Source organism: Bos javanicus, chromosome 10, assembly GCF_032452875.1.
Source record: "Bos javanicus breed banteng chromosome 10, ARS-OSU_banteng_1.0, whole genome shotgun sequence".
NCBI lineage: Eukaryota > Metazoa > Chordata > Mammalia > Artiodactyla > Bovidae > Bos > Bos javanicus.
The window spans coordinates 39564533-39586442 of NC_083877.1; the positions used below are offsets into that span (position 1 = coordinate 39564533).

Genomic DNA, 21910 nt, shown 5'->3' on the forward strand with positions numbered 1-21910 from the left:
TCATTGTCCCTTCAGTGTTTTTGTTGTTGTTCATCTATTGTGTTTTTCTTATGATATTTTCAGTAAATTCAAATGTGTTTTAGTTTCTTCCATACAACCCTTAAAAAAATTTTTTTTGGAAGTCTCTATATGGCAAAAACTATGCAACTTTTACTGATCCCATTTACAGTCAATATGGTATCACTTAACTGAACTGAACATATCAGACTTCATATTTCATGCTTCTCTGAGGTCCCATTGGCTTCTCAGTTCCCACTTCACAACTAATATAAACTTAGAACAATTTACTCAAATTAACCTCATCATTTATGCTACTGTTGTAATATTTCAGTCAGAAAGATATTATAAACCCAAACTTATAATAATGTTTTTGCTTCAAACCAAGTATTGACAGACTTTTCCTCAAAGAGCTATATGGTAAATATTTTAGGCTATGAGTCTTGTGGTTGCTGTTACAACTACTCACCTCTCCTGTTGTAGCATGAATGGAGTCACAGACAATATATAAGCAAATGAATAAAGCTATGTTCCAGTTAACCTTTATCTATAAAAACAGTTGTCAGGTCCCCAGCTGTAATATTCTGACCATTTCTTGTGCAGCTGTTTATTAAGGAAACTACAAAAACAAAAAACCAAACACAGTCTTTTATATCTTTACCTACCTATTTACCGGATCTGAACATCATTCCATTTTTTACCCAGCTTTATTGAGGTATAATTGGTATATAAAACAACTGCACATAATTAACATAATACAATTTGGTAAATTTAGACATATATACACCTCGTGTTGCTATCAGCACAATCCAGGTAATAAACAAAAGTTCCCTTGTGTTCATGTGTGTGTGTGTGTAGTAACCCAGAAATAAACTTACTCATATGTGCTCAACTGGTCTTCATCAAGGGTACCAACAATATACAATGGAGAAAGCACAGTCTTTTGAAAAAATGATGTTGAAAAAACCAGATATCTGCATTTAAGAATGATATTGGACCCTTGTCAAAATTAATGAAATTGGATCCTTGCCTTTCTTTCAGTACACACAAAATTTAACTCATAATAAATTAAAGATTTGAACATAAGATCTGAAAACATAAAACTCACAGACTAAAACACAGGAAAAAAGATTCTTTATTTCTCTGTGCTATCCTGGTTTCCACTGATAACTTTTCCTTTTAGTGTGAAGAATATACTTTGGCATATTTTGTGGTGCAGTTTTATTGACTACTAATTCTCTAGCTTTTATTTTACAGAAAAAAAAATTATTTAACTATTTTCAAAGCATGTTTTCACTGGAAATAAAATTATGAACTGACAGTATTTCAAAGAGGTTTAAAGGTTTAAATTGTTGTTTCATTGTCCTCTAGCCAACATTTTTTCTAACAAGAAGGTAACTATTATGCATATCTTCAAAATATCAGTTTTATTCTGGCTGCTTTGAAATTTTCCCGTCTTTGGTTTTCTGCAATTGGATTATGATGTGCTTAGAAGTGATTTTCTTTACATTTTTTCTTGCTTTGTGTTCCACGATATACTCAAAATCTATGGGTTTGAAAAAAAATTTCTTTTGGTCCCACTCTCAATCTCTTCTAGAACTTCAATTGCAATTATCTCAGACCATGTTTTATTATCTCCCATGTCCTTAGGTCTCTTTTCTTTAGTCTTCAATCATTTTTCTATCTATAAGATTGTCTCAGCTCATTTAATTTGCCTTCAATTTCACTGACCCTTCTACCTTTTCCAATATGATGTTTATTCCATCCCTGTACATTTTTGCATTTCTATTTTAGTTAAAGAATTTGCATTTGTTTTATTTTTAGAAGACTTTTTCCCTCTGCTGAAATTTCTTATCCACTTGCTCATAAATACTGCATTTATCTTTAAACCTTTGAATATATTTTCCTTTAATACTTAGATATTATTGTAATAGCTAGATTTTGCTATATGCATCTGGGCTAGCTCAGGGTTAGTTTTTAAAGACCACTGTTATTCTTGACTATAGACAATATTTTCCTATTTTCTTTGCATGTAGATAACTTTTATTATTTATTGAGCAATTTCAGTAATTATTACTATATTTTTCCTCTGTAATATATGCTATATAATACAGATAACTGGACTATGCCCTTCTGAAGAATGTCAATGTTTATTCTAGTAAGTAAATCAGTTACCTGTTGACTACCTTACACTTTTGTATTCTGCCTTTTTATATTTTATTTGGATGAGCTGTACAGAGAATGTAGAGTCTTGCTCATCTATATTGGTGGAACGCTACTTCCAAATTCTACTTCCTTATGAATCTTATCAGGGCTTGGAGTTTGTCTTTGTTCAGGAGTATCTAGAATAAGCCTTTATTCTTAAGCATGGTTCTTATTCCTAAGGCTTAATCATTCTGATATCTCAGCAGGAAGTTTGGAATTTTAAGAAGGTATATCCTCTTTTACGAGCTGAAAACTCTAGCTTTCTCCAGCACTTCTTGAACTCTACGTCACTTCATGGCAAATGATGCGGAAACAATGGGAACAGTGAGAGGCTTTATTTTGGGGGGCTCCAAAATCACTGCAGATGGTGACTGCAGCCATGAAATTAAAAGACACTTGCTCCTTGGAAGAATAACTATGACTAACCTATACAGCATATTAAAAGGCAGAGATGTTACTTTGTGGACAAAGGTCTGTCTAGTCAAATTTATGGTTTTTCCAGTAGTCATGTATGGATGTGAGAGTTGGACTATAAAGAAAGCTAAGCACTGAAGAATTGATGCTTTTGAACTGTGGTGTTGGAGAAGACTCTTGAGAGTCTCTTGGGCTGCAAGGAGATCAAACTAGTCAATCCTAAAAGAAATCAATCCTGAATATTTATTGGAAAGACTGATGTTGAAGCTGAAACTCCAATACTTTGACAACCTGATGCAAAGAGCTGACTCATTAGAAAAGACCCTGATGCTGGGAAGGATTGAAGGCAAGAGGAGAAGGGGATGACAGAGGATGAGATGGTTGGATGGCATCACCAACTCAATGAACATGAATTTGAGCGAGCTCTGGGAGTTGGTGATGGACAGGGAATCTTGGCATGCTGCAGTCCATGAGGTGGCAAAGAGTCGGACATGACTGAGTGACTGAACTGATCACTTTTCTGCCCTGAACCTGAAATAGCAGAGTGTGCTAAGCCTCAAAGATTTCACTTTATCTATGTAGCCCAATCCTCAGGAATGGACTAGAATGAAATCAACAGAAATTCCTATGACCTTTTCTTTAATCAGCATTTTCTGCTCTGGTGTGTAAAATAATGTGTAAGTTAGAGAGAAGTGAAAGTGAAGTCGCTCAGTCGTGTCTGACCCACGGACTGTTGCCTACCATGTTCCTCCGTCCATGGGATTTTCCAGGCAAGAATACTGGAGTGGGGTGCCATTTCCTTCTCCAGGAGATCTTCCCAAGCCAGGGATTGAGCCCAGGCCTCCCACATTGTAGGCAGACACGTTACCATTTGAGCCACCAGGGAAGTTAGATTCTTTATTAAAGTAAAGAGTTCGGTAAAATGTTTGCTAAACGATAGTATTAATTTCCTTAACTAATATTTACATTTTTATTTCTACCCTTTCAGAGTTAGCATGGACTCACCTATATTTGGAGAAGGCAATGACACCCTATTCCAGTACTGTTGCCCGGAAAATCCCATGGATGGAGGAGCCTGGTGGGCTGCAGTCCATGGGGTCGCTAAAAGTCAGACACGACTGAGCGACTTCACTTTCACTTTCCACTTTCATGCACTGGAGAAGGAAATGGCAACCCACTCCAGTGTTCTTGACTGGAGAATCCCATGGACGGAGAAGCCTGGTAGGCTGCAGTCCATGGGGTGACTAAGAGTCAGACACGACTGAGTGACTTCACTTTCACTTTCCACTTTCATGCATTGGAGAAGGAAATGGCAACCCACTCCAATGTTCTTGCCTGGAGAATCCCATGGACGGAGAAGCCTGGTGGGCTGCAGTCCATGCGGTCGCACAGAGTCGGACACGACTGAAGCAACTTGGCAGCAGCACCTATATTTTGGGGCTTCTCCAGTAGCTCAGTGGTAAAAAATGTGCCCTGCAATGCAGGAGACTTGGGATTGATCCTTGTGTTGGGAAGATCCCCTGGAGGAGGGCATGGCAACCCACTCCAGTACTCTTGCCTGGAGAATTCCAAGGACAGAGGAGCCTGGTGGGCTACAGTCCATAGGGTCGCATAGAGTGGACATGACTAGAACAATTAAGCAGCGGCAGGACCTACATTTGATCTGGCTTAATTCTCCAAAAATTCAACTCCTTCAGAGTCACTAATAAAACAGTCACTGAAGTGTGTCAAAAAGAACTTGATTTGCAGTCAGAAGATACATATTTTATTTTTGGTTTCCTTAACCTCTATTAGCTTACCCATCATAGAAAGGTGATACCACTTCTACACACATAGCAGAATTGTCTGCATAAAAAGAATATTAGTGGAATCAGTTTATACAACATAGAATACATTGAGTTGTTACCACATATAATGAATTTTCTGCTCTCCAGTTTTCACACAATTGTAATTCATAAGGCTGACAGAAACACTGGGATCCATTAGACTATCTGTTATCATCATAAGTAAATTCTAATAAATTTAACACAATTCTAGCCCCCCAAATATTTGATTTGACATTGGTGTTTTTTGTCTGTTAGAGTTATCACAGGGAATTTTATTATATACTTTTGCATTAGTTCATTTGCTCTTACTTCTGGTAATTCTAATGATTTTTCCATAATGTTGTGCTGTTCATGTTTAGCCTTAACAAACAAGTATTCAGCTTAATAGTGCAAACACATACATTGCAAGAAAATAAAATATATTTTCTATCTCATTACTATATAACTCAGTCTGACTTTAGAAAACAAGAATAAAACATTGTGATTTGGAGCCAAATGTGATTTGGTTGTTATTTCATCCTTTTCATTCCTAAAATAATCCAACACCTGTCTTAGGCACATTACAGTTCTCATTCATTATGGATTTCTTTACATTCAGAGTGATAGTATGTACTTCCTTTCAAAGAAATGTCTAACTCTTGCTTTATTTGTTCTTTAGGATTTATTTAATTTTTTATTTGTCTGATCTGCTGGTGCTGAATATGGAGAAAAGAGTAATCCCAAAATGTCAATCTGAATATTGTAATATATCAATTGAAAATTAGAGGATGAACAATCCCACTATATGTACTTCCAAATTAGAGGTGAAAGCAACAGTCACAAGCAAATTTTTGTTGGTAAAACCCTATTTTTCACATCTATTGACAAGGGAATAAACTATGAGAGATTTCTTTAAATATTGCCATAGATAAAGCAGTTTGATACATAGGTTGTGTTTAGAGTATTCCTAGTAGCTGGAAAAGTTGTGTGACAGACTGAACCTAAGGGGACTCCAGTGATTTCTACTTCTGCTTTTCCTATCTTTGTATATAATTCCCTCCTTTTGAGTGTGGCAAATAATTTTGATGGGATGTTCCTTTGGTAATTAGGTTATGTTATATAAGATTCTGGGGCTCCCCAGGTGGTTTAGTGGTAAAGAGTTCACCTGCCAATGCAAGAGATACAGGAGAAGTGGGTTTGATCCCTGGACCCCTAGGTCAGGAAGATCCCCTAGAGGAGGAACTGACAACCCACTACTGTATTCTTATCTGGAAAATCCCATGGACAGAGAAACCTGGCAGGTTACAGTCCATAGGGTCGCAAAGAGCTGTGCTCTACATGACTGAGCATGTAGGAACACATTTAAGACTCCATCCTAACAGACTAGAGCTAGAGATTCTTCACACTTTGATAAGTGAAGTAGCCATGCTGGAAAAGTCCACATGACAAAGAATTACAGGTGACCTCTAGGACCTGCAGAAATCTTCTAATACATAAGAGTGGTCTTCACTCAACAACCAGCAAAATCCTACGTTCTTCTACCATGCAACCTTTAGAACGTTAAATCTTTTACTAACCTTAATAAGTCTGGAAGTGATTCAACTTCTTACATGAGTTGAGCCTCCAGATAAGAAAATTTCACAAACATTCTCATTGCAGTCTTCTGAGATCCCGAAGACAGGATCTAGCTAAGTCATGCCTGTTCTCCTGACCCACAGAAATTTTGAGATATAAATGTATGCTGTTTAAAGATGTTAAGTTTGTACTAATTGGTTGAACTGTAATAAGTAACTAACACGGTATCCTCAATTACATTGTTTACCAGTAAAAACTCTGTTGTCCACTTGCTTAGTCATGCCCAACTCTTTGTGACCCTGTGGACTGCAGCACGCCAGACCTCTCTGTCCTTCACCATCTCCCAGAGCTTAAAAACTCTCAAGAATCTGTATTAAACCGATTAAAAAAAATATTCTAAACCTGAATGACCATGCCCCTGAGAGATGATTCTGATGATCAATGATGGTGTTAAGTATTACAGAAATAAAACCAGAGATCCTAAAGTTTCCTTGTCAAGCTCAATTTTATTTCATGAAATAGTTTCAATAAAGGCAAATTAAAAAAAAAATATATATATATATCTCAGGTATATGTGTGTGTGTTACCTAATCTTCCTAGAATAAAATCTATACCCACAGTTTTTATAGCAGTTATCATACTATGATTAAGTTGCCTCCAATGAGTGAAGAAGAATTAAAGAGCCTCTTGATGAAAGTGAAAGAGGAAAGTGAAAAGGTTGGCTTAAAGCTCAACATTCAGAAAACTAAGATCATGGCATCCAGTCCCATCACTTCATGGCAAATAGATGGGGAAACAGTGGAAACAGTGGCTGACTTTATTTTTCTGACCAACCTAGACAGCATATTAAAAAGCAGAGAAATTACTTTGCCAACAAAGATCCGTCTAGTCAAGGCTATAGTTTTTCCAGTGGTCATGTATAGATGTGAGAGTTGGACTATAAATAAAGCTAAGCGCCAAAGAATTGATGCTTTTGAACTGTGGTGTTGGAGAAGACTCTTGAGAGTCCCTTGGACTGTAAGGAGATCCAACCAGTCCATCCTAAAGGAGATCAGTCCTGGGTGTTCATTGGAAGGACTGATGTTGAAGCTGAAACTCCAATCCTTTGGCCACCTGATGCAAAGAGCTGACTCATTGGAAAAGACCCTGATGCTGGTAAAGATTGAGGGCAGGAGGATAAGGGGACGACAGAGGATGAGATGGTCGGATGGCATCACCAACTCGATGGACATGGCTTTGGGTGGACTCCGGGAGTTGGTGATGGACAGAGAGGCCCAGCGTGCTGCGGTTCATGGGTCGCAAAGAGTCAGACACGACTGAGCTACTGAACTTAACTGAACTGAATGAGATGCAGTGGAGAAGAAAATGGCAATCCATTCCAGTATTCTTGCTTGGAGAATCCCATGCACAGAGGAGCCTCGTGGGCTACAGTCAATGGGTCACAAAGAGTCAGACATGACTGAGCAACTGAACAATGAGATGTAAGCAGAAAAGATAAATATAATAATAATAATAAAAAAACACTACTGGGTAGCATCATTAAAAAGAGGGGGGAAAAAAAAGAAGGAATATGCTGAGATGTAGAAGCATATTCTACATGCTAGAAGATGCTAGTAGAAGATGTAGCTACTTAAGTAGCTGTTAAAGCTATGAGATGTGCCATCTACGGATGATGGTCAAGTAGAAAGATGGAAGAAACCTGGACCCCTGAGGACTTCGTGGGACAGAGCTACTACATTAATTTTTGAAATAATACTTCAAGGTTTTAACCTGAATGAAATAATTTTCTATTCTGTTTAAATCATGGTTTCATTGTTCAGTCCCTAAGTCTGACTCTTTGTGACCTCAAGGACTGCGGCACACCAGCCTCCTCTGTCCTTTACTATCTCCTGGAGTTTGCTCAAGTTCATGTCCATTCGGTTGGTGATGCCATACTCTGAGTTTTACAGATACTTTCAGATACTCAATAAATATTAACATATATAATTTATTTGTAAATTGTAAAATAATATATTATTACAGCCTACATTTCTGTATTTGGCTGAAGAGCAAAGGTCAATATAATCCTTGTAAAGGTACAAACAAAAGTCATCACAACTCTAGTAGAGGAATACACAAAGAGCTAGTATTTTAGAATAGAGTATCATGTGAACAAAGGGACAGAGTCCTGAAATTATGTAACTTAAGAGATGGCAGCAGAATCTAGTTTGACTGGAGTTTAAAGTAATTGATAGCATTGAAGGAGAAATGATAAGCTTTTTTTAGGATATTAATGAATGGTTTAAAGATCCATGAAAATGAGTTTGCATTTCACCTATAAGCCACAAACATTTATCACTAAGAATAAGATCTATTTTCTGGAAAAATAAAGCCCAGTAGTATAGAAAATAGATTGAAAGAGATAAAGATTAAAAATTCAGCTAGCAGTTAAAATATATATAGAGGACATAATATCTTAGATAAGAGAATATAAGGCTAACAGGAGCAATAGGGTTAAAAAGAAAATGGTGGCTGCAGAGTACTGTGCAAATACAAAAATGACAAGACTCAGAAATATACATGCTAGGGGAAAGATTTTGAGAAGAGGATATTTATTGTTTTACTTCTGGTATAATCTAGTACCTGACAGTCAGTAGGTACATAGTAAATAACTTAAATATTTGTCAGATTGCAAAGAAAATCAGTAGCAAAGGGAAAATAATGGTTGTTTCATGCTGAATTATAATTTGTAGTTATGCAATAAAAATTTTTAATAGTATACCTAATGTTACCTGTTGAAAAATATACCACTGTTTTAGTATTTTTCATTTAATAGAATTTAAAACTGTTTTCACTGATGCAATCTTAAATGATTCACAAGTTTCAGCATATGTAACTGTGTATATATACCCTCTGGAAGTTATAAAGACATTCTGTTTTTGCTCCTGGGCTATAATTGACAACCATGTTATTCTGCTTTTACTTTAACTGACTTAAAATATAGTTTAATAAGTACCCATATATATACTGTCACATGAAAGCTTCCACATTTTATTCAAGTAACTAATTAAAAGAAGTAAACAGAAAAATTCGATTCATATCCTTGTCCAATCTGCTTTTAAGTCTTAATTTACTAACATCCATAAAATTTCAATAGATACATATTGTCAGAAACAAATTTGTTAAAGGAAAAAATTATGCTTATGGGATAGTTTAGAACTACCATCTCAATCACTAAATAATTTAAAAGACATAAGTAATTTAAAATTTTATAAATCAGTTGTTGTCATTATTGTTTAGTTACTAAGTTATGTCCGACTCTTTGCAAACCCATGAACTCTAGCCTCTCAGTCTCCTTTATTCATGGGATGTCCCAGGCAAGAATACTGGAGTGGGTTGCTATGCATTTTAATTCAGATAGCCTATTTTTTCATATTCAAGGAAGTCAAAGTGCATCTTCATTAAACCTGGGCATTTCAACAGAATCTCCCAACAGATTCTCTCTCATCTGTTATCCTGTGTAATCAAGCTGCTGCAGACCTCTTATCTTCACTTTATTATATAATGGGCATAACATTTCAATCTTGAAGCATCCCTTAGGGGTCTTTACCAATGTATAGCTTAAACCAACATCAGTGACAGATGCAGGGGGCGATGCAACTTCCCAAGGTGCTTTTCCTCCCAGGCTTTAGCAGTTATAGCCTTGTTTCAGTTAGCTCTTTAGGAGGTAAAAGCAACCACTGTTTATAACTTTTCTGAGCGGTGAGAAGTTGCTATGCCTATTGTGCAGGGGTTTAGCCTGCGTAGGGTATCAGAGTTGAGGATATCTGGCAAAGCAGTTCTATTTAACTTGAAACATTTTAAAGAAATGAGTTTATCAAAACACTGGTTTAACTGCATCCCTGCCTCTGTACTCACATTGCCTTCTCCTCTCTCAAAATTCCCTCTGCCTTACGTATAAGGTACACATTATTGCATTTAAGGCCAACATCAACCATCCAGGAAAAGCTGCTTGTGTCAAAATCCTTAAATTAATCATGTATTACCATGTAAAATGATATTCACAGGTTTTAGGGACTAGGACATAGATTTACCTTCTTGAGGGACACTATTTGGGCTTCCTAGCTGGCACTAGTGGTAAAGAACCCGCCTGGCAATCCAGGAGACATAAGAGACATGGGTTCAATTCCTGGGTCAGGAAGATCCCATGGAGGAAGGCATGGTAACCCACTGTAGTATTCTTGCCTGGAGAATCCCACAGATGGAGGAGCCAGGTGGGCTACAGTCCATTGGTCGCAAAGAGTCTGATACAATTGAAGCAACTGAGCACACACACGGGACACTATTCAGGCCACTGCATATTTTCACCTTGAACTATCCTTTTATCCTCATTTTTTCCTAATAAAGAAATGATATTCAGTAAGAGTCCTTCCATCTAATCATTCATCTTGGCCATCTGTTTCATCATCCCAGATTTCCTGGTTTTCTTTTCTGGATCAAGCTGTGTGCCAGGATCTAACCTAGCATGTCATTTACTCATATCTATAATATAATGAATGTGCTTACATATTTTGGAGTATTTAAAAACATTTTTTCCAAATGTTAACTTGGAGCATTTGGACCCGTGAGAAAGTGAAATCCATGCTCCAGTGGAGTGACATGCTGAATAGTACAGAACTATTTATTAATATAAAAATACTTATGTCTATGTATTTATACATATATACTTAGAATTTCACATAAAAAGTGGATTTATTCTAATAAATTAAAATTCCACATTTATTTTTAGAACTTGTAAAAATTCTTTAATAGAAAAATATGATAAAATGGTGTTTGCATTATTGCTATAGATCACAAAGGCTTAAACCACAGAAACAAACAAATAAACACCAGGCTTAACTTCACTATAACAATACTAGAAAATAAAATACATGAACTACACAGTACTTTGTAATATTATAGTTAATATTTCCTTACATAGATGGTGGATTACAAGCTAGGCTGGTCATTGTTCCTAAAATACCTTTGCTTACTTTCTTGTTTTCCATTCTAGGGAAATATTCTCACACCCTGCCTGACTTCTCAGTAAACAAAACCCTCCTCTCCTACCACTGAACACTGACACATATCACATACTCATGATATATATGAAGACAACAGGCCTGGACTTTTGAGCTTTCCCAGGAGCTAAAATAAATATAGACATGCGGCTGCCATTGCCTTTGTGTTCAGCTTTATACATTTTGATGTACAGTCAGACCAAATCCACTTTCAGGTGACTACATGATATTCACGGCAAGCAAGTGGAAGTGTGTTCTTAAATTTGGTAAAACAGTTTTAACGATGACATTTTAAATGTTTCTTAATTTGGGCCTCAAGGAAGGAAAGAGAATTGTCTTCAATGATCAGTTTTTTGGGTAAAGAACACATGCATAATGAATATATGCAGCCTCGCATATATTATATTTCCTAGTTCTCTTCTGCATAGCTTCAAAGAGTTTTGAATTGTGGGGAATTGGTACTAATTCTATATTATATACTAATTCATAGTATTACTAATTATGCTATGTTTTAATAGAAAAAGTAAAAGGCCTTTCAAAGTTTCTTCCAGATGTCTGATTCTATGGATACATTAATTTCTTTATATATTTTCTGGAATTATACTGTATTTGGGATTCAATAATTTCCTTTTCTCTTCTTCAAAACTTTGTTAGATTTTATGTGGAGATCTTGAAAAAAAAATGAAGCTGACCCGAAGACTGAAAAACGCACACTGGAAATAAATTAATGCCTGGGGTTATTTTCTCTCTCTCCATGGGGCAATCCACAACAGGTTTATCCCTTTCTGCAGCTATTGAAATCTACTTACTGCACCCCATGAATCTGGGATGGGAGAATGGAGCTAGTGTTTCTTCCAGTCTCAGCTTGTCTTCTAGCTCAAGAAATAGGATTTGGATCATATAATAAAGAACAAATGAAAATCTCACAGAGGAGCATAATCTAATATAGTCCAAGTTAGAAAACAGTGTCACCAAAGAAAAGCAGAATGTGTATAAAGCTGAAAGAATTGGAGAAAGGAGTTTAGTTAATTTTATGGGGTATTTTTATTTTGGAGGGATAATGAAAGAAAGTAAAGTACTCCATTTGTACTAATATGTGAAAAATAATTGCTTTTGAAAGAGTCTTATTTCTTTGGATATATATATATATATATATATATATATATATAAGGAATGAAAGTATATCATGCCATTTAAATTACCCCTAGAGTAATACATTACATTCTCTTACCCTTTTAAATATCCCTAGGGATAAAAATTAGATCATCATGTAAGTATCAGTCCTAGGGATTTTTTAATTTTAACAGTTCACTTGAAGAATTATAGTAGAAAAGCCTTAAGTTCAACTGAATGTTAATAAAAGAGATTGCAAAACCAAGAGGTGGTAAGATCCAGTGGAGAGGATGTCTTCATATTCTTTGGTTAGTCAATTATATTTTACCTATTAATACCTAATATCCTATTTCAGGAAGTTAAATGTCCCAAGGCAATCCATATTAGAGAATTCTCTTATGAGTAAGAACTTATTAATAAGAATTTATATTACCAATGAACAAGATTTAATTAAGTTTGAAACATTTTAATCATAATTTTTGTGATTGCTTTATAGATAACATATAATATCCAGTTTCTTCTTTTAGTAGCATAAACACTATAACTGTTACAACAAACTTTATCTAGGACAAAATAATAATGAAAAGGAGTATATTCTTTTAAGATATGCCTAAACCCTAGCTCAAAAATAAGAGATTTAGATTACAAAAATAATTTAAATAAATATATATAATTTAACACAGATTTACTATCTCTTTAAATACAGTAAAATATAATGACATCAAAAGTGGTAATTTTCTCAATTCATTATATACCAAATACAACTATATTGATTTCCCTTTGAATATCTGTGATCCTATTGTAAGCCAATGACAAAATGTACATTCACCACACACTGAGTTAATAAATAAACAAGAAAAAGAAAGCACTCTTAAAACCAGCCCAGATAATGGATTGCAAGAGCTTTTAGACTTGCAGAAAAAATATGCGTTAATATTTGCAATTTGATCTAAAAAAAAAAAAGCTGGTTAAGATTTGTCACTTAATTACTGTGATACTCAAAATAACCAACCTCATCACCAAATCTATTCAAATTCACATAAGCTTCTGTCCTATTTTATAGGCACATAAACTATCTTAACTACTAAAATGACTTGCCTTGAAAATAAATGAGTAGACACTCTAAATAGAACAGGCAAGCTGTTCATAATATGCTCCATGGATTTGCAAAATGCTTTCATTCTTACACTGACAAGAGCCTAAGCTCCTATGATGTAAAAAAAAAAAAGAAAAAGCAAAATATTCAGCACCTTACCTGTAACAAGAAAGCTGCATCTCCCTGCTCCAGCTTCATTTATGATGCTACAATTATAAACCCCATAGTTTTCATTGGAAAGACTCTTCACTGGGTATTCTGTGTATTCTTGAGAGTCAAACTGACCCGTCCGCAATAATTTGTTGCCCAAGCGCCACTCATAGGTCAGCACCCGTATTGGATAGGCTCTTAGGACCCTGCAGCTCATAGTGACACTTCGGTCTTGTCCTTGCCGGATTTCCAGAAATGCTGGTTCCACAGCAGGAGGATCTGTAGAAAGAGATATTATAACAGATAAAACGGGTGATCTGCAATAAGCCAGTGGCTACTCTTACTGTGAGAAGCTATTTTCAAGAATATATCTAGCCAAAGGAAAGGGCTATTATCAGGTAGGTGGAGAACATATTTAGGTTAGGAGATTTTGGCTTGGGTGAAAGTGAAAGTGAAGTCGCTTAGTCGTGTCCGACTCTTTGCAACCCCATGGACTGTAGCCTATCACGCTCCTCTGTCCATGGGATTTTCCAGGCGAGAGTATGGGAGTGGGTTGCCATTTCCTTCTCCAGAGCCTGGGTAGGAAAACATAATTCCTGAGAGTGGGCAGTGAATAGGATTAATCGCCTTAAAATAGCATTTGCAGGTATGTGTGTCTGTGATTAGTCTCTCAGTCATGTCTGACTCTTTGTGACATCATGGACTGTCATCTTCCAGGATCCTCTGTTCACGGGATTTTCCCAGCAAGAATACTGCAACAGGTTGCCATGTCCCCCTTCAGGGGATCTTCCAGACCCAGGTATTGAACCAAGTTCTCCTGTATCTTCTGCACTGGCAGGCAGGTTCTTTACCACTGAGAGACCTGGGAAGCCTCAGGTGAATCTAGAAGAGCTTTTTTTTTTTTTTCTTTCTAGCTGCTTCCCAGAAAAAACTGTGATCTGTGTGTTTGGTTTATAGTGTGTTGTGCTTAGTCACTCAGTCATGTCTGACTCTTTGCAACCCCATGGACTATAGCCCACCAGGCTCCTCTTTCCATGGAATTCTCCAGGAAAGAATACTGGAGTGGGTTGTGATTCCCTTCTCCAGGGGATCTTACTGACCCAGTGACTGAACCCAGGTCTCCTGCATTTCAAGTAGATTCTCTACTGTCTGAGTCACCAGGGAAGCTCTGGTTTATACTGTTAGCAACCAAATGATGTTCTAGGTATAAAAACAGAGTATCCACACTAGCATGAAATTCTGCAGCAGATGAAGCCATTAGTTCATGTAAGCAAATTCTAATTATCCCATATGAAGCTCAGTCCTTAGGATTCTGGATACCAAGTATTTAACAATATGGGTAACACAAGTATATAAATTTATTTTCTAAATTATTTGGTCAGAAAGAATGTGACAGCAATTTATAATATTCATGTGTAAGCCTTAAGCAAACAGAAAATTATGTTACAAGTGGATATGGATTTCAACCCACTGCAATGGTTCATTTATTTGGCTTAATTGGGAATTTTTTTCCTGTACAATTAGAACTTGCTACATTAGGTACCTAATCTTTTTGTTTTTGATGGGAAGATTTCCAAAAGGTGTGACACACTTCTCCCATCATTTAGGTTAGGCAAAATATAGGCCTTTACTTAATGATGACTCCCAATGGTCATAGCAAATAATACTTATTTTCTGGGATCTAATGACATGATTCATTTAATCAAGGAAATCAGGTATGACCAATCAGGGTTTTCTGCAGTCAGGACTGCTCCATGCAACACAACCACATCCTAGATGTGTATGACACCCTTCTGAGTTGCACAGTATCAATGCTGGACAGCTCTACCCGGAAAACCCTTCCTTGAAGATGCTAAAAGGTTTTAGGACTATCACACCAAATGTGCCATTTGATATTCTTTACGTGTTATTCCATCTACTTTTTATAGCATTGCTCTCCTTTCTCACAACCAGTCTACTGACTGACCCTTCTTGCTTCTTTCAATAAATATGTTTAAGCTACCACATCAATTTTAATTTTATTAATAAGTTTAACTTTTGAGTCTTTCTTATATAAATGCTAAGAACAGAAAAAATGAACAAGAAAAAATCCTCCCTGCATGTAGTTTACACCTTAATACAATAGATAAAGATTTAAATAGCCAATTTAAAAATTGGAAGGAAAAAATATTCTGTGGTAGAAAGTGAAGAAGTGAATAACACCATAAGGACTAATCAGGCAAGGAATGTAATACTTGACTGTATCTATCAGGATATGTAGGAAATTGTCATGTGGGTAAACAATAGGAGAGAACATTCCAGGTAAGAGGATAAGTAGGTACAAAGGTAGGGAGGAGACAGGGAGCAGGGAGTGTTCAGGGAAGTATAAGTTATAACAGTATAACTAGTGTACAAAAGGTGCATGAGACTTTGGGAGGAAATAAAAATTTAAAAAAAAAGCAGAGATTGTCAAGGATCCTTGAACATCATGTTACAGAGTTTGAATTTTATCCTTGGTATTTAAGGCCTTTAAAAAGTTTTAAATGAAAGCTTCATATGAGTAAACCAATCTTTTAGAAAAAAAAGTGTGGCAGACAGGAGGAGCGTGAACCTCAAAGAGAAGAAACTCAAAGAGAAGACTTGAACTAAAGCAGTATCATGAGACCATAAATGATGCCTTAGACAATGAGGGGGATGAGATGAAGACGGGGAAAAAAGGAAAGGTAGTTTGGAACTTGATAGACATGTCAGATTTGTGCACGTATTAGTCACACAGTAGAGATGCCTAATAGGCAGTTCAGTTCAGTTCAGTTGCTCACTCATGTCCAGCTTTTTGCGACCCCATGAACTGCAGCACGCCAGGCCTCCCTGTCTATCACCAACTCCCAGAGTCCACCCAAATCCATGTCCATCAAGTTGGTGTTGCCATCCAACCATCTCATCCTCTGTCATCCCCTTCTCCTCCTGCCCTCAATCTTTCCCAGCATCAGGGTCTTTTCAAATGAGTCGGCTCTTTGCATTAGGTGGCCAAAGGACTGCAGTTTCAGCTTCAGGATCAGTCCTTCCAATGAACACCCAGGACTGATCTCCTTTAGGATGGACTGGTTGTATCTCCTTGCAGTCCAAGGGAATCTCAAGAGTCTTCTCCAACACCACAGTTCAAAAGCATCAATTCTTCGGAGCTCAGCTTTCTTTATAGTCCAACTCTCACATCCATACATGACCACTGAAAAACCATAGCCTTGACTAGATGGACCTTTGTTGGCAAAGTAGTATCTGTGCTTTTTAATATGCTGTCTATGTTGGTCATAACTTTCCTTCCAAGGAGTAAGCATCTTTTAGTTTCATGGCTGCAGTCACCATCTGTAGTGATTTTGGAGCCCCCCAAAATAAAATCAGCCACTGTTTCCACTGTTTCCCCATCTATTTCCCATGAAGTGATGGGACTGGATGCCATGATCTTAGTTATCTGAATGTTGAGCTTTAAGGCAACTCTTTCATTCTCCTCTTTCACTTTCATCAAGAGGCTCTTTAGTTCTTCACTTTCTGCCGTAAGGGTGGTGTCAACTGCATAAATGAGGTTATCAATATTTCTCCTGGCAATCTTGATTCCAGCTTGTGCTTCATCCAGCCCAGCATTTCTCATGATATACACTGCATATAAGTTAAATAAGCAGGGTGAAAATATACAGCCTTGACATACTCCTTTTCCTATTTGGAACCAGTCTGTTGTTCCATGTCCTGTTCTAACCGTTGCTTCCTGATCTGCATATAGGTTTCTCAAGAGGCAGGTCAGGTGGTCTAGTATTCCCATCTTTTTCAGAAATTTCCACAGTTTATTGTGATCCACACAGTCAAAGGCTTTGGCATAGTCAATAAAGCAGAAATAGATGTTTTTCTGGAACTCTCTCGCTTTTTTGATGATCCAGAAGATGTTGGCAATTTGATCTCTGTTTCCTCTGCCTTTTCTAAAACCAACTTGGATATCTGTAAGTTCACGGTTCACGTATTGTTGAAGCCTGGCTTGAAGAATTTTAAGCATTACTTTGCTAGTGTGTGAGATGAGTGCAATTGTGCAGTAGTTTGAGCATTCCTTGGCATTGCCTTTCTTTGGGGTTGGAATGAAAACTGACCTTTTCCAGTCCTGTGGCCACTGCTGAGTTTTCCAAAGTTGCTGGTGTATTGAGTGCAGCCCTTTCACAGCATCGTCTTTCAGAATTTGAAATAGCTCAACTGGAATTCCATTATCTCCACTAGCTTTATTCGTAGTGATGCTTCCTAAGGCCCACTTGACTTCACATTCCAGGATGTCTGGCTCTAGGTGAGTGATCACATCATTGTGATTATCTGGGTGGTGAAGATCTTTTTTGTATAGTTCTGGTGTGTATTCTTGCTGGCTCGTCTTAATATCTTCTGCTTCTGTTAGGTCCATGCCATTTCTGTCCTTTATAGAGCCCATCTTTGCATGAAATGTTTCCTTGGTATCTCTAATTTTCTCGAAGAGATCTCTAGTCTTTCCCATTCTATTGTTTTCCTCTATTTCTTTGCATTGATAGGCAAGTGCTTCTTTATTTTCAAACATATGTGTGCTCAGTTGCTCAGCCATGTCTGACTTTGTGTGACCCCAGTGGACTCTAACCAGCCAGGCTCCTCTGTCCATGGGGGTCTTTGGGCAAGAATACTGGAGTGGTTTGCCATTTTCTCCTCCAGGGAATCTTTCAGACCCAGAGATCGAACCCGTTTCCCTTGTCTCCTGCATTGGCAGGTGGGTTCTTTACCACTAGCACCACCTGGGAAGCCCCCCTTCACGAACATATACTTATGTTTTATTTTCTCCCTGTTTTTGTGCTTAAATGAATCGTATTAAGAGAAAAAAATTCGTATGTTTTCAAATTTCTGAAATTTGCTAAAAATGTTTTATTGTCAAGTATATTTTTAATTATTGTCCTGTGTGTGCTTGCAAAGGAGGAGTAGTCTGTTGTTTGGGATGTGATGAGAATCTATTGGGTTAAGTCTGATAACAATTCTATCCATATCACTTTACAGTTGTTACATTTTCTGTGGGTTTTCTTTTCCCCACCCATTTATTCTGCTTGGATTAACTTAGAAGTGTCAAACACTTCTAAACGGATGTAGCTTTAAAAATTTTTCTTCTTGTAACTCTGTTTCCTTTTTGCTTTACATATTTGATGCTAGTACAAATGATGCTACATACAAATTTACAAATGATGCTACATACAAGTTTATGAATATTCTACATACAAATTTAAAACTGCTTTTTGTTATTGATTATTTGAAGCTTTTATCATCGTGAAATATAACCTTTTATCTTTATTAATATTTTACCATTTAAAACTCTGTCTTCTATTTATATAAAGTGACTTTGGCATTCATTCAGTTGATATTTACATATTATATTTTCCCCATCCATTTATACTTTGGTTCAGTTCAGGTCAGTTCAGTAACTGTCATGTCTGACTCTTTGCAACCCCATGGACTGCAGCATGCCAGGCCTCCCTGTCTATCACCAACTCCCAGAGTTTACCCAAACTCACGTCCATTGATTGGTGATGCCATCCAACCATCTCATCCTCTGCCATCCCCTTCCTCTCCCATGTTCAAAGCCTTCTCAACATAAGGGGCTTTTCAAATGAGTCAGTTCTTTGCAGCAAGTGGCCAAAGTATTGAAGTTTCAGCTTCAGCATCAGTCTGTCCTATGAACACTTGGGACTGATCACCTTCAGGATGGACTGATTGAATCTCCTTGCAGTCCAAGGGACTCTCAAGAGTCTTCTCCAACACCACAGTTCAGAAGCATCAATTCTTTGGCGCTCAGCTTTATTTATAGTCCTACTCTCACATCCATACATGACCACTGGAAAAACCATAGCCTTGACTAGATGGAGGTTTGTTGGCAAAGTAATGCCTCTGCTTTTTAATATGCTGTCTAAGTTGGTCATAACTTTCCTTCCAAGGAGTAAGCGTCTTTTAATTTTATGGCTGCGGTCACCATCTGCAGTGATTTTGGAGCCCCCAAAAATAAAGTTTGACACTGTTTCCACTGTTTCCCCATCTATTTCCCATGAAGTGATGGAACTGGATGCCATTATCTTAGTTTCTGAATGTTGAGCTTTAAGCCAACTTTTTCACTCTCCTCTTTCACCTTCATCAAGAGGCTTTTTAGTTCCTCTTCACTTTCTGCCATAGGGTGGTATCATCTGCATATCTGAGGTTATTGATATTTCTCCCAGCAATCTTGATTCCAGCTTGTGCTTCATCCAGCCCAGTGTTTCTCATGATGTACTCTGAATATAAGTTAAATAAGCAAGGTGACATATACAGCCTTGACATACTCCTTTTCCTATTTGGAACCAGTCTGTTGTTCCACGTCCAGTTCTAACTGTTGCTTCCTGACCTGCATACAGGTTTCTCAAGAGGCAGGTCAGGTGGTCTGGTATGCCCATCTCTTGCAGAATTTTCCACAGCTTATTGTGATCCACACAGTCAAAGTCTTTTGGCATCGTCCATAAAGCAGATAGATATTATTCTGGAACTCTCTTGCTTTTTTGATGATCCAGAAGATCTTGGCAATTTGATCTGTTTCCTCTGCCTTTTGTAAAACCAGCTTGAACATCTGGAAGTTCACGGTTCACGTATTGTTGAAGCCTGGCTTGGAAAATTTGGAGCATTACTTTACTAGCATGTGAGATGAGTGCAATTGTGCAGTAGTTTGAGCATTCATTGGCATTGCCTTTCTTTGGGGTTGGAATGAAAACTGACCTTTTCCAGTACTGTGGCCACTGCTGAGTTTTCCAAAGTTGCTGGCATATTGAGAGCAGCACTTTCACAGCATCATCTTTCAGGATTTGAAATGGCTCAACTGGAATTCAATCAACTCCAGTAGCTTTGTTCATAATGATGCTTCCGAGGGCCCACCTGACTTCACATTCCAGAATGTCTGGCTCTAGGTGAGTGATTGCACCATCATGATTATCTGGGTGGTGAAGATCTTTTTTTATAGTTCTTGTGTGTATTCTTGCCACCTCTTCTTAATATCTTCTGCTTCTGTTAGGTCCATACCCATTTCTGTCCTTTATCAAGCTCATTTTTGCGTGAAATATTCTTTTTGTATCTCTAATTTTCTTAAAGAGATCTCTAGTCTTTCCTATTCTATTGTTTTCCTCTATTTCTTTGCACTGATCACTGAGGAAGCCTTTCTTATGTCTCCTTGCTTTTCTTTGGAACTCTGTATTCAAATGGGTATATCTTTCCTTTTCTCCATTGCTTTTGGCTCCTCTTCTTTTTACAGCTACTTGTAAGGCCTCCTCAGACAGCCATTTTGGGTTTTTTTTGCATTTTTTTTTTCCTGAGGATGGTCTTGATTTCTGTCTCCTGTAGAATCTCATGAACTTCCTATCCATAGTTCATCAGGCACGCTGTCTATCAGATCTGGTCCCTTAAAACTATTTCGCACTTTCAGTAACCTTATATTTTACAAGGACCTCTTATATTTTTATATTTATTTATTGTATGTTTAGAGTAGAGATTTTATCTTAGAAGGATAAAGGTTGGAGTTGCGATAATGTTTGGCATTTAAATTCAGGTTTGTTTTAAATTTAATGTTAATCCATGCTGTGTATCAGTAAGAACAATACAAATTCTGTAGTTGTGGCTCCAGTCAGACATATATCTAGTAGTACAAATTCCCTACAAGTTACATATATTGAACAAGAGGTTGAGTTAGCGAAGGAGGAGGGGTAGTGCTGGATTAAGAGGGTAGGAGAAGAAAGAAAGAACTGAACATGGATGCAGGCTTTTTCATACTACCTTTAATGATAACTTGCTTCGAAGGGAGAGTAAAATTAGGCAAGGATGAGCAGCCATGGATTGTTGACTTGTTACTAAAACCATAATTTTTAGCAATATTTCAGCAGCGTTTGAAACCCTTTTTTATAGCAAAACCATTACAACAATCCCCCAAACAACCTTTAATCACCTCCAGCTAACATCCAATTAATTTTAAACACTGGCATAAAGTTCTACTTAAATAATCAGAAAAAGGGAAAATGACACCACACACATCTCTTCAGTGTGATTTACCTGTCTCTGGAGAAGGCAATGGCACCCCACTCCAGTACTCTTGCCTGGAAAATCCCATGGATGCAGGAGTCTGGAAGGCTGCAGTCCATGGGATCGCTGAGGGTCGGACACGACTGAGTGACTTCACTTTCACTTTTCACTTTCATGCATTGGAGAAGGAAATGGCAACCCACTCCAGTGTTCTTGCCTGGAGAACCCCAGGGACGGGGAAGCCTGGTGGGCTGCCATCTATGGGGTCGAACAGAGTCGGACACGACTGAAGTGACTTGGCAGTAGCAGCAGTACATGCTTGCATCACCTGAAAGTCTAATGGTTTTCAAATGTAACTTTCCAGTAATGCTGAAAAGGCCCTTATGCAGTCTTGTTAGTGTTTTAAAGAACCTAATGCTTGGGACCAGTGAAATCCACAGAAATTCACTCTTGCCTGTAAGAACTTA

The 21910-nt window shown here is 37.4% G+C and overlaps 1 protein-coding gene across 1 annotated transcript in view; it reads right to left on the reverse strand.

The window, feature by feature from the left end:
* Positions 1-21910, reverse strand: part of MDGA2 (MAM domain containing glycosylphosphatidylinositol anchor 2) — a 913329-nt gene that overhangs the window by 127889 nt on the left and 763530 nt on the right. The window contains exon 9 of the mRNA XM_061430940.1: positions 13404-13673. Within this exon, the coding sequence (XP_061286924.1) occupies positions 13404-13673 (270 nt within the window). The remainder of the gene's footprint in view (positions 1-13403; positions 13674-21910) is intronic.